The 15,000-nt window shown below is 38.7% G+C and overlaps 1 protein-coding gene across 3 annotated transcripts in view; it reads right to left on the minus strand.

Moving 5' to 3' along the window:
- The window catches only part of rxraa (retinoid X receptor, alpha a), an 87,846-nt gene that overhangs the window by 14,748 nt on the left and 58,098 nt on the right, over positions 1-15,000 (minus strand). For all 3 annotated transcript variants that reach the window (XM_058616876.1, XM_058616875.1, XM_058616877.1), the window contains exons 4-5: positions 5,735-5,885; positions 3,568-3,747 (exon numbers count right to left, since the gene is read on the minus strand). In XM_058616876.1, coding sequence (XP_058472859.1) covers positions 3,568-3,747; positions 5,735-5,885 — 331 coding nt within the window. The remainder of the gene's footprint in view (positions 1-3,567; positions 3,748-5,734; positions 5,886-15,000) is intronic.

Here is a 15,000-nt window from a genome sequence, read left to right on the forward strand (position 1 = left end):
ACACACGCACACACACATAAACACACGCATAACACACGCACACAGACACACACACACGCACACAGACACACACACACACGCACACACGCACAAACACACACACACGCACACACGCACAAACACACACACACACGCACACAGACACACATACACACACACACTCACAAACACACACACACACACACACGCACAAACACACACATGCACACACACATAAACACACGCACACTTTAAAGATTCCATCCAACTACCCTGGAACAGGACTGTGAAGTTAGTTTGGAGTTGGTTGTTTTCTTCAAACTAACTTCAGTGTTTCATTACTTTTAATTTCAAAGGTTTTAAGTGAGAGAGAATAACGCAGGTCAACAGTGTGTCGAGTTTCCACGAGCGGCTACAACATGAATTCAACAAACCCCGTAAACTTCCTGACACAGTTACATAGTAACGATGTTGCAGCAGACGTATGAAGACACTCATTGTCCACATTTGTGTCTTTTTATTGAAATTCAGTTTGTCATTGTCATTATTTTCTTTTTTTCTTTTCAGAATTGAGGAAAGTGGATGATGAAGTGTCTGTTTTCTTCTTTTATGTTTGAAATTCATTTTCAAACTCAGCGAACAGTCGACCTCCATCACTGAGCACATGAGGAGCGTGACGGTCAGGCGCTGATTGATTTATTCCACGTGTGAAAGAGTGCTGAGCAACACTTCTGCTGAGAGGGATCATATTTTAACACCTTCACGAGTGTGAAAATTCACACCTCACTGACTCTGTCACGACCCGACTGTCCCTGAACGCATCACACAAACATCAGGAACGCTCGTGACGTTATTTTATTTCAATCATCAACTGTTCGATAAAAAAATCATCCGTATTTTTCTGTTTTTTACGGAAGTGCGTTGCATTCATTTGAAGAAAAAGTCATTTTTTTTCCTGTTTTTCAGAGTAATTTTTCCTGAATTATCGAGAACTCTCACGAGAACCTCCAACCTGCAAGTGACTCCCACATTTTGAGCAGTCTCCTGATCTCTGGTGTCTCTTGAGTCACCACGTAGCCTGAATGCATTTCAAATGCATCATCTTGTATCTGTGGAGCCATATCTGTCCAACTGATCATGGAGAAACATCGCCATGTCTCACAGAACGACTTTTCCTTCTGAACAACCGCAACGTCCTCAGGTGCCTGTGAAAGTCGACAAACTAATGGTGAGACCATCGATGTGACTTAAGGACAGGACTATCTCCCAGTGCCTTAAACCCAGATCAAAGTAAAACTTGATTAAACTAAACAAGCCGTCCATGTTACACCTCAAGTTAGTGAATGAATGCAGTTAAATAAGAAGACGCCGTCTCCTTCAGAGACTTCCTGTGACTTTCAGAATCCTGTCCTGAAGATTTCACACTGCACAGCTTTAACTGTGGATTCAGAGTTGAGGCTAAAATTAGCAGCAGTTGTTGCCGTGGTGAAACTCAGCGAGAAAAAGCTGCTGGTGAAAAGTTTGACACTTCCAGATCCCGGCGTCCTCTTCCCGTCCACATCTGGACAAAGTCATCACATATTCTAATGCGAGAGGAGACGATCAGAGATGTGACGCTTGTTGGACTTTGGACACCGTGTGTGTGTCTGTGTGTGTGTGTGGACACACTTTAGTCAGTTAGAGCCTTTAATAAATAATAAGTGCAGTAACTTTTCCTGAATAATGAGGCAAACTGCAGCGAGTTGATTCTAATCATTAAGAGAGAGACAGAGGAACATTGTTATTCCCCCCCGAGGACGGAGTGTTCTCTCTGACTGTGTCGCACAGTGAAGCTCAAACTGGTTCTGACAGAGACTCACAACTGAGTCACGGCTCAAAGTGCTTCTGTTAAACTGTTCAATGCACACGTGTGAAATCAGCTGTTGTTATTTGTTCACTGACGCTAATGCTGTAGCTAATCTCAGCTAATAACCACACATTAGGGATTATTATTGAACCTCAAAGTACCTGGAACATACAGAACATGTGTGTGTGTGTGTGTGCTACAGAGGGACAAATGGAGACACATTTTCATCCACGTCTTTTGCAGAACTTTCCACTTGTTCAAGAAAACATAAAGATTGACTTTAGTGTGTGTGCGCGGGACACATGGTGCTGAAGTGGTTAGCATTGCTACCTCACAGTACGGGGGGTTGTCAGTTTGAATGCTGGCTGAACAGAGAGCCTCTGTATGTGCAGGTGTGAACGTGTGTCTGTGTTTTATTTAATGTAATTATTAGTTCTGTCAAACGATTCAAATATTTAATCACGATTAATCGCATTAATGTCATAGTTCACATTTGTATCTATTGTAAATGTCCCTTGATTTCTTTGTCCCATTATTTCTTCTCATTTTAATGCTCTTATCAACATAGAAAAGTGGATCTGCTTGCTTTGTGCAGATGTTTTTGTATTGAGACAATATCTCTGTCACCTGCATATTGTGGGGACACACGGTGGTGTAGTGGTTAGCACTCTCGCCTTGCAGCGAGAAGACCCGGGTTCGAGCCCCGGTTGGAACAAGGGCCTTTCTGCATGGAGTTCGCATGTTCTCCCCGTGTGTGCGTGGGTTCTCTCCGGGTACTCCGGCTTCCTCCCACAGTCCAAAAACATGCAATGTGGGGATAGGTAAATTGGACACTCCAAATTGACCATAGGAGTGAGTGTGAGAGTGAATGGTTGTTTGTCTCTATATGTGTGTGGCCCTGCGATGGACTGGCGAACTGTCCAGGGTGTACCCCGCCTATCGCCCGATGTAGCTGAGATTGGCACAGCACCCCCCGCGACCCTCTGGCAGAGGATAAAGCGGTAGATGATGACTGACTGACCTGCATATTGTGACTTAATAAATAATAATAAGAGAGGCTGTGTATCAGCCTGCAGTGTGTGAATAAAGCGAGCTAATCCGAGCTAAAGGAGCTAGCGGTCTTGGGTGGTCTCCTCACTACGGTTGGGGGGTCTGCCAGCTTGGTTGGTAACACTGCAGACATCATGACTTGGATGTGGGGAGTGCGTGGACAAATGATCCAGGCTGCGTTGGATACGGAGAGCCCGCTTGGAGACGGAGAAGCGCACAGCGCTCGCCATCCACTCACAACACAACGTTAGCTACTACTCTTTAGCCCAAACAAGTGTGTGCAGCGTGCCTGTTGTGTTGTTTCCGCTCTAGCTACATCTGGTGTGGTGTTGGAGTTTTTATAACGTTACTAGTTGTTGCAACAGCATGTGAAAAAAAACACAAAGTTTGCTCGACCAAAAAGAACGTTAATCTCACGATAAAAAAGAGAAAGACGCCGTTAAAATGGGTTTGTGTTAACACCGTTAATAACGCGTTAATAACGCGTTTCACTGACAGCACGAGTAATAAGCTTTATTTTAAATAAAAGTATTCAAATGTCACCAGCAACAAAAAAGTTGTGTGTAAAGCACAAAGCTGTAAGTTGGACTGCACTGACTGTAATCTGTGTGTGTGTGTGTGTGTGTGTTAGTAGAGATTAGAAATGAAAGGGTGAGTAAGTGAGACTCTGTCCTCTACGGTATGTGCTGTACCTTCTCTCTTCATGCCCATGGCCAAACACTTCTGGTAGCGACAGTACTGGCAGCGGTTCCTCTGACGCTTGTCGATGACACAGTCTTTGTTGTCGCGGCACGTGTACGTCAGATCTTTACGAACCGTCCGCTTGAAAAAGCCTTTACAGCCCTCACAGCTGTACACCCCATAATGTTTACCTGCAGCAGACAGACAGACAGACAGACAGACAGAGCGAGAGAGACAGAGAGAGAATTATTTCCTCTTTAGTAACAAATAAAAAACAATTTTTCACTTAAATAAAGTTTGATGCCATCAGACCCTGACCCCTGACCTCACATTTGTTATTATGTCATTCATCAGTGTTGACGACAAACACCACACCCACACGTAAAAACACGCACACATACACACACACGTTTATTATATTTGAAAATCCATGAGCGGTATTTTATTTTTTGAAAAACATGGATTTGCATCAGACTGTGAAAAAACATTCATCCATTTTCTGCCTTTTCGCGCTTTGCTGTGACGTCACTCTTGGAAATAAGATGTTTCTGGGCTTTTTATGGCCTTTAGGAAGATTTTACAAATGTGAAACTCCATGAATTAAAAATATAGAATATAAAGATCTCTACATGCCTGTGTCCATGTCTCCAGGTGTCATGTGGACACTTACACAGGCGTCTCTTTTACTATTGCGCACAATGGGAAAATTGCTTTTTGGGCCGCATGAGTATTTTTTGTTGCAGTACTACGAGTGGCCACCATGACAAAACTGTCTTCAAGGCAGAGGGGGCGGAGCTCTATCCAGTTCTTATAATACATCCATGAGACAGGCCTGTGTTGTGTCTCAGGTGTGTCGCAGTTGTGTCTCAGTTGTTGTGTCTCAGTTGTTGTGTCTCGGTTGTTGTGTCTCAGATGTGTCTCAGTTGTTGTGTCTCAGTTGTTATGTCTCAGTTGTGTCTCATTTATTGTGTCTCACTTGTTGTGTCTCACTTGTTGTGTCTCAGTTGTGTCTCAGTTGTTGTGTCTCAGTTGTCTCAGTTGTTGTGTCTCACTCGTTGTGTCTCAGTTGTTATGTCTCAGTTGTTGTGTCTCACTTGTGTCTCAGTTGTTGTGTCTCAGTTGTTATGTCTCAGTTGTTGTGTCTCAGTTGTCTCAGTTGTTGTGTCTCAGTTGTGTCTCAGTTGTTGTGTCTCAGTTGTGTCTCATTTATTGTGTCTCACTTGTTGTGTCTCAGTTGTTGTGTCTCACTTGTTGTGTCTCAGTTGTGTCTCAGTTGTTGTGTCTCAGTTGTCTCAGTTGTTGTGTCTCAGTTGTTGTGTCTCACTTGTTGTGTCTCACTCGTTGTGTCTCAGTTGTTGTGTCTCAGTTGTGTCTCAGTTGTTATGTCTCACTTGTTGTGTCTCAGTTGTTGTGTCTCACTCGTTGTGTCTCAGTTGTTGTGTCTCACTTGTGTCTCAGTAATATGAACACATTGCTATTGTTAAGGCAGTGGTTCCCAAACTCTGGGTCAGGACCCACACATTTTTTTCCCCTGAAACATTTGAATGTGTTAGTTCAGATTAATGTTAATGTTCATGTTTTAATAATATGCATAAAATAATGTTAGTGCTGTAAATGAGCTGTGGTGATGATTTATCTTGTGATTTGAGTCACAACAATCTGACAAATGTTAAATGACTGTCTTTGTTTCTCAGTTTGAGAGAAAACACTGTTTTTCCAGAATCTGCCTGCAGGTTTCTTTCATTAGGAGACGCACACACACACACACACACACACACACACACACGCACACGCACAGACACACACACACACACACACACACACACACACACACACAGACACACACACACACACACATATACTCAGGCCTCTGGTGTCCTCTGCAGACAAAGTTTCTCTGTTTGGTTTCTGCACATCTTTAAATCATTAAATCTTTAAATCTTTTCTTTTAAATCACTTTGTTTCAGGGCGGCACGGTGGTGAAGCGGTTACAGCACTAGTGCAAAGGAAGGGTTCCCTGTTTGAATCCCAGTTAGACGCAGAGTTCACATGTTTTGTCAGTGTCTGTGTGGGTTTGTCGTTTGTTAGTCGTCCACACCGACCCACTGTTTTCAAAGCAACACAATGAGAGGTTTGAAAAGGTGACGTCTGGACACTGAGACCAGGACTGTGACTCACCTGAGGAGCGGTCACCACAGATGGCACAGATGTGTTTGGTGAGTGACAGGATGGTACCCGATGGCTGAGCGGGCACCTTCATCACACCGTTCAGACCCAGCGGGGGTTTGATGTCCTCTGTGCTGCTGACTGAGTTCATGGGAGAGTTCAGCTGGAACATCAGCACACACACACACACACACACGGCCACAGGTCACAAAGTAGCCATCACTGAAATCAACACAGTGACGTCAGAATAACATTCATCTCAGTTTCATTAAAGAATAATGAAAATAATGTTCATATGTTTTTAAACTCTGTCTTTTATTAACGATTCACTCAAACTTAATCTGTTGTTAATTCACATTTTATTGATTCATTGAAAACTTTTATATCATAAATATAATGTTTTGGTTAAACTTTTCATCTTTATAGAGCAGCAGAGTCAGCTGATCATATTTATATTTAAGATCATAATTATATATATAAATGATATTTATATTACTAAATATGATCATATACATAAATAAGATTATATATAAATATGATCGTATTTTTATATATATATGATCATAAATATAAATATGATCATATACATAAATAAGATTATATATAAATATGATCGTATTTTTATATATATGATCATAAATATAAATATGATCATATATATAAATAAGATTATATATAAATATGATCATATATATATAATATGATCTTAAATATAAATATGATCATATATATAAATATGATCATATATATATAATATGATCTTAAATATAAATATGATCATATATATAAATATGATAATATAAATATGATCATATATATGATATATATATATAAATATGATCATACATATCATTATGATAATATAAATATGATCATATATAATTATGTTTATATATAAATATGATCATATTTATATTTATGATCATAAATATAAATATGATCATATATACATAAGATTACATATAAATATGATCATATATATGATTTATATATATTAAATATGATAATATATATAATTATGATTATATGTAAATATGATCGTATTTATATATATATATGATCATAAATATAAATATGATCATATATATAATGTGATCTTAAATATAAATATGATCATATATATAAATATTATATATAAATATGATCATATATAAATAAGATCATATATAAATTAAGGGATCATATATATGATTTATATATATAAATATGATGATATATATAATTATGATTATATACGATCATATAAAAATATGATTATATATAAATAGGATTATATATATAAATATGATAATATATGATTATATATAATTATGATTATATATATGATTTATATATATATATAATCATATTTATCTTATATAATCATATTTATCTTATATATAAATATGATTATATATATGATCATATAAATATGATCATATATATAATATGATTATATATTATACAGTATATATATTTGTCTGTAAAAACAGTTTAACAATACGTTTAAAGCAGAGCGTGAAAAGTATGATGGTCAGTACAGATGGTGAGAGGTCAACAAGAAGCAGCTCTCTCTCAGCCTCTGTCTCTCTCTCCTCAGTCCATCTGTCTGTCAGTCTCTCTCTCAGCCTCTGTCTCTCTCTCAGTCTCTGTCTGTCTCTCTGCTGCTCCCTCCTGTTTCAGATCTAAATCTGGCTCAGCAGGATGCTGCACTTCTCCTCCTCAGGAACTCTTTTATTCATGCTCTCCACAAAGAACTGCACTGCAACATTCAACAGCACAGCGGAATAAAGAGACAGCATTTGTTTTAGCAGCAGCAGTCTGACTTCCTCTCTCTCTCTCTGACCAAAAAAAGAAAAGAAAAAGACGAGACCTCCTGTAGCCTTCTGTTCAAAGTGGAGAGTAATCATTGTAACGAGCTCCACGCTGTTTCCACAGGACGTAAACGCTGGAGTATAAATTATCCTGAAACAGTTAATGTACTGGCTGGAGCGGACGCTGGGAAACCATTAACCATTAGAGAAGAAAACACACACACACACACACACACACATTATGAAGTGACCACATATGAGACGCGTCGTGATCTAAAGTTAGCAGAGACACAGCGTGTGCCTGCAGGGAGCGGTCAACACAAACATGCTCCTTTAATGACCAAAAACAAGCGTCACATGAAACACAAGACCATGATTCATCAGCTGTGTTTGTAAAAAAACAATCAATTCATCAAACTCATAACAACAGAAGCACACAGTGGAACACACGTGTTTTTAAGGAATATCCTGTAAGGTTCTATTTTAAATCCTGGATTAAACCTGGATTTGCATCTGAATCACCACCAAAATTCAAACTGAACAAACTGTGCAGTTATTATTTAAATAAATGATTGTTTTTATGAATCTGAGAATGTAAAATATCACTATTAAACAAAAGTAGAGCTGCAACTAACCATGTTTGCATCATGAATTCATCTGCTGATTATTCTCTACATTCACTGTTTGTGTAAAAATGTTGATCAGTGTTTGTCAGTGTTTCTTTGTTTTATGGTGCAAAGAAAGCAGAACATGGTGACTGTGTAGACCTGGACCTGGTGAAGTCCACTCCTGGTCCAGACCTGGACCTGGTGAAGTCCACTCCTGGTCCAGACCTGGACCTGGTGAAGTCCACTCCTGGTCCAGACCTGGACCTGGTGAAGTCCACTCCTGGTCCAGACCTGGACCTGGTGAAGTCCACTCCTGGTCCAGACCTGGACCTGGTGAAGTCCACTTCTGGTCCAACTGAACACAAACATGCAGCAGTAGCTCAACAATCACGTAATCTGGACGTCCAGTTTTAGTCGGTTTAGTCGGTTTTTCCTAATGTCATGGAAATGTAATAACTGACACACACACACGCACATAACAATAATATTGCAATGTATAATAAACCATACATTCTTGATCAAATATGACATTTATTCTGTTTTATTTAATTCTGTTGCCACGGGCGACAACAAGCACTCACTCCATAATTAGCCAGATCTCCCCGTAATTTAAATAAAATGGAAATTTGATGGTAACAATCGGCACTGAGATCAAATTTTAATTAGAAAACTTTGAGCTGACTCGTTCATGTGTGAGGGAAAGCACCGCGCGCTGCTGTAAAACATTAGTATGCCGCGACGGCTCCAGCAGAAAAGAAAGGATGGCTCCCTCGAGTGAACGGAGGAGAAAAGAAAAGGAGAGAGGAGCTTAGCTTCATTCACTCTCTTCAAAAGGAGACATGAAATCCTCACGTCGCGCTTCTCTTACTCTTCACTTCAAGGGCACCTTCATTTATTTATTTCATTCTTCATTTTAAACACAGAGAAAGTTTGCTTGACACTTTTAAACAAACTGACGACAACACACCGGGAACACAACGCTCCACTTTACCGTCCGTGCTCACGGAGAGTTCATCTCATTCTCACACAAACTATTTCACTCCTCAAACTAAAGACTTCAAACATATTTGAAATGTTAAGAATAACGAGGACACGTCCATGTCTCTGGAGACATGACAGGGTGAAAATCTCTGCAACATCAAATGTGTGGATTATGCACTGTAGCGCCCCCTAGTATGACAGGGTCAAATGGTAAAAAGTCTCAGTGCTAATCTGAAAAATGTCTCGACCGAGTTTAAATAAAAGATGAAGACAGAAGCTGCTGAGGGTCAGTTAATAATATTTAACTTACAGAATCGCTCTGTATTGTTTTAAATGAGACTGCAGTACCAGTTTTAAACACTAAAGGTCGCCGTTGTGCACCGTTTTTACACGCCATCGCCTTTAATTTGGTCTTGTTTTATAGATGACAGAAAAACTAATGTGGTGTTGACAGAAGACGACACACGAGCAGCCGAGGTCATAATGATGTCACCTGATGATAACCCCGCGTCACCTTTGACCTCTGACACTCGCCACATAAACACTTCCTACTAGGAAAAGGAAAGGAAAGGAAAGCAACTTTATTGTCATCATACTGGTATTGTACAACGAGATGTCGAGGTCAGATGGAGGGTTGATCAAAGAGCCGCTGCGACTGAGCGCGCCGCCACAAGGGACCAACCTGACCGAATGTAACTAACATTCTAACATGTTTTGATGGTGGGAGGAAACTGGAGAGCCCAGGGGAAACCCACGCAGACATGGGGAGAACATGCAAACTCCACACAGAAAGGTCCCAGACCAGGAATTGAACCCAGCACCTTCTTGCTGTGAGGCAACAGTGCTAACCACCACTACTAACCACTGCGCCACCATGCCGAAAAAAGCAAATTTATCTGAGCAGTCAACAAAGAAAGAGAGGAAAACACACTCTCTCCTCCTCCACTCTGTGTGTGAGTGTGAGTGTGAGTGTGCGTGTGAGTGTGTGTGTGTGTGTGTGTGTGTGTGTGAGTGTGTGAGTGTGCGTGTGTGTGTGTGAGTGTGTGTGTGAGTGTGAGTGTGCGTGTGAGTGTGTGTGAGCGTGTGAGTGTGTGAGTGTGTGAGTGTGCGTGTGAGTGTGAGTGTGAGTGTGTGAGTATGCGTGTGAGTGTGTGTGTGTGAGTGTGTGTGTGTGTGTGTGTGTGTTATTAATGAAGCTGCTGTCACATGTTTGAGTTTGTTTACATATTTTTATAAATTTTATAAATAATTATATAACTTTATTATTATTACATAATAATAATAATAATGATAATAACAATAATACATTATTATTAATAAACAATATAATTATTATATTATTATAAATGTTAAATGTTAAACCTCCTCTCACTCTGAACTTAAATGTGAGCATAAATAAATAACTTCCTTCACTAATCAGGAGCTTTAAGTTTTAGGAGAGAAAAATAATACATTTAGCAACATGGAGAAACTATTTATTAATGATGTGGAAGTGACTCCATTCATCGTATTAATGTTAAAATACAGATTATTGTGACACATAACATAAATAATCTGTTGTTATTAAACTTTCTGAGGAACTGCTTAAGCTCAGGACTAAGATTTGAATTCTGGTTAAGAGGTTAGTGTTAGTTATGAACTGGTTATGGTTAGTATTAGTTAGTGTTACTCAGTGACTGGAGACAAAAAGTCACTTTGTGTCACAGAGTCTCGTTGTTTTTTTCTTCCACTGTGTGACAAACTGTGTCAAAGTCAAACGTTATCTTTAAAGACGTCAGTCACACTGTAACTACACGTCTGTCCACACACAGCTTCTGTGGTCTGCTGTAAGATCACATGACATGAAAACCATGAGGGGAATTTCTCACGCTTTAAAATAAAAGTGTGTCCCAGAGGCTTTAAAACCACAGCGTCTACAGTCTGCTGTCTGACACACACACACACACATAGAGGAGTTCAGTATGTGTTGTTGTGATTCTTCTGGTTTCAAAATAAAAGCTGTATAGAGAGCTGGAAACATTTGGATGAAAATGAAAGAAATGAAATCCTTAAAAACAAAACAGCAGCAAACGAACAAAGAGAATCCCGCGTGGACAGAGTTCCAGCCAATAAAACTGAGAACGACATGAACTTCATTAGTTTGACTTCCTTAAACCAGCATAGCACGAGGAAAAACATGCTCTCAAAGTGCAGTAATTGCTACCTGGAGAAAACTTTGCCCCCCCCCCCCCCCCCCCATCCAGTTGAGGTTTGATTGACGTAGCAGAGCTTTAACTGTTCCCTCAGGAAGCGACACACTGGCTCTTTGTGCAGTCATTAGAGCTGCACAACCATGATGTCACACACAGTCAGGTCCATCACAGAGCAGAGTGTGTGTGTGTGTGTGTGTGTGTCTCCAGGCGACAGAAGTCAAAGTGCCACATGACATCATCAGCGTCGCCGCAGCGTTTTTCATTTCTCGTAAAACATTGACACCTTTTTTCAGATGAAGATTTTCTGCTGCGTTTGAGTCCAGACAGAAAAAAACAACAAAACGGCCTTTATATGAATTTTTAAGTGAAAAATGAGAAACAGTGCAGGTCTGTTGTTGGTTTAAGATTCTCAGAGGTTTTTCAGTGCAGAAGCCAGAGGGAAACAGACCGAGCCACAAAATGGAAAATGCGAGACCACAATGGTGCGACGATAAAGATCCCCTACTTTCCTCTCAAATAATAATAAAAAAGCCACAGCCAGACAACTCTCACCATTGTCAGACGACGATTCAAACCTTTTCCAAACCCTGAGTCTAATCTCTTCCAGCTGCCTGAACATTTACAGCGTCTGAGATCGAAGGATGAGTTCAAATCAACGGACTCCGCCTCCAAATCAAACCCTACAAATCCTTTTACATCATTTAAACAACGACGACCTTTCACCTTCATCATCAAAGTCATTAAAACAACAACGATCTTTTACCTTCATCATCAAAGTCATTAAAACAACGACGATCTTTCACCTTCATCATCAAAGTCATTTAAACAACGACAACCTTTCACCTTCATCATCAAAGTCATTTAAACAACAATGACCTTTCACCTTCATCATCAAAGTCATTTAAACAACAATGACCTTTCACCTTCATCATCAAAGTCATTTAAACAGCGATGACCTTTCACCTTCATCATCGACGACCATTCACCTTCATCATCAACGTCATTTAAACAACGACAATCTTTCACCTTCATCATCAAAGCCATTTAAACAACGACAACCTTTCACCTTCATCATCAAAGTCATTTAAACAACGACAATCTTTCACCTTCATCATCAAAGCCATTTAAACAACGACCTTTCACCTTCATCATCAAAGCCATTTAAACAACGACAATCTTTCACCTTCATCATCAAAGTCATTTAAACAACAATGACCTTTCACTTTCATCATCAAAGTCATTTAAACAACGGCGACCTTTCACCTTCATCATCAAAGTAATTTAAACAACAATGACCTTTCACCTTCATCATCAAAGTAATTTAAACAGCGATGACCTTTCACCTTCATCATCGACGACCTTTCACCTTCATCATCAAAGTCATTTAAACAACGATGATCTTTCACCTTCATCATCAAAGTCATTTAAACAACAGCCTTTCACCTTCATCATCAAAGTCATTTAAACAACGACTAACTTTCACCTTTATCATCAAAGCCATTTAAAAAACAATGGCCTTTCACCTTCATCATCAAAGTCATTTAAACAACAATTACCTTTCCCCTTCATCATCAAAGTCATTTATAAAACAATGACCTTTCACCTTCATCATCAAACTCATTTATAAAACGACCTTTCACCTTCATCATCAAAGTCATTTATAAAACAATGACCTTTCACCTTCATCATCAAAGTCATTTAAACAACGACAATCTTTCACCTTCATCATCAAAGTCATTTAAACAATGACCTTTCACCTTCATCATCAAAGTCATTTAAACAACGACAATCTTTCACCTTCATCATCAAAGTCATTTAAACAACAATGACCTTTCACTTTCATCATCAAAGTCATTTAAACAACGATGACCTTTCACCTTCATCATCAAAGTCATTTAAACAACGGCGACCTTTCACCTTCATCATCAAAGTCATTTAAACAACAATGACCTTTCACCTTCATCATCAAAGTAATTTAAACAGCGATGACCTTTCACCTTCATCATCAGTCATTTAAACAACAATGATCTTTAACCTTCATCATCAAAGTTATTTAAACATCGACGACCCTTCATCATCAGTCATTTAAACAACGACCTTTCACCTTCATCATCAAAGTCATTTAAACAACAGCCTTTCACCTTCATCATCAAAGTCATTTAAACAACGACTAACTTTCACCTTCATCATCAAAGCCATTTAAAAAACAATGGCCTTTCACCTTCATCATCAAAGTCATTTAAACAACAATTACCTTTCCCCTTCATCATCAAAGTCATTTATAAAACAATGACCTTTCACCTTCATCATCAAACTCATTTATAAAACGACCTTTCACCTTCATCATCAAAGTCATTTATAAAACAATGACCTTTCACCTTCATCATCAAAGTCATTTATAAAACGACCTTTCACCTTCATCATCAAAGTAATTTAAACAACAATGACCTTTCACCTTCATCATCAAAGTAATTTAAACAGCGATGACCTTTCACCTTCATCATCGACGACCTTTCACCTTCATCATCAAAGTCATTTAAACAACGACGATCTTTCACCTTCATCATCAAAGTCATTTAAACAACGACAATCTTTCACCTTCATCATCAAAGCCATTTAAACAACTACAACCTTTCACCTTCATCATCAAAGTCAATTAAACAACGACAATCTTTCACCTTCATCATCAAAGCCATTTAAACAACGACCTTTCACCTTCATCATCAAAGTCATTTAAACAACGACAATCTTTCACCTTCATCATCAAAGTCATTTAAACAATGACCTTTCACCTTCATCATCAAAGTCACTTAAACAACGACAATCTTTCACCTTCATCATCAAAGTCATTTAAACAACAATGACCTTTCACTTTCATCATCAAAGTCATTTAAACAACGACGACCTTTCACCTTCATCATCAAAGTCATTTAAACAACTGCGACCTTTCACCTTCATCATCAAAGTCATTTAAACAACAATGACCTTTCACCTTCATCATCAAAGTAATTTAAACAGCGATGACCTTTCACCTTCATCATCAGTCATTTAAACAACAATGATCTTTAACCTTCATCATCAAAGCCATTTAAACAACAATGACCTTTCACCTTCATCATCAAAGTAATTTAAACATCGACGACCCTTCATCATCAGTCATTTAAACAACGACCTTTCACCTTCATCATCAAAGTCATTTAAACAACAGCCTTTCACCTTCATCATCAAAGTCATTTAAAAAACAATGGCCTTTCACCTTCATCATCAAAGTCATTTAAACAACAATTACCTTTCACCTTCATCATCAAAGTCATTTATAAAACAATGACCTTTCATCTTCATCATCAAAGTCATTTATAAAACAATGACCTTTCACCTTCATCATCAAAGTCATTTATAAAACGACCTTTCACCTTCATCATCAAAGTCATTTATAAAACAATGACCTTTCACCTTCATCATCAAAGTCATTTATAAAACGACCTTTCACCTTCATCATCAAAGTCATTTAAACAACGACGATCTTTCACCTTCATCATCAAAGCCATTTAGACAACAATGACCTTTCACCTTCATCATCAAAGTCATTTAAACAACAATGACCTTTCACCTTCATCCTCAAAGTCATTTATAAAACAACGATCTTTCACCTTCATCATCAAAGTCAACTCTACTCCTTTAAACTCTTAATTCTGCAACAACAA

Source organism: Solea solea, chromosome 19, assembly GCF_958295425.1.
Source record: "Solea solea chromosome 19, fSolSol10.1, whole genome shotgun sequence".
In the NCBI taxonomy this organism is placed as follows: domain Eukaryota; kingdom Metazoa; phylum Chordata; class Actinopteri; order Pleuronectiformes; family Soleidae; genus Solea; species Solea solea.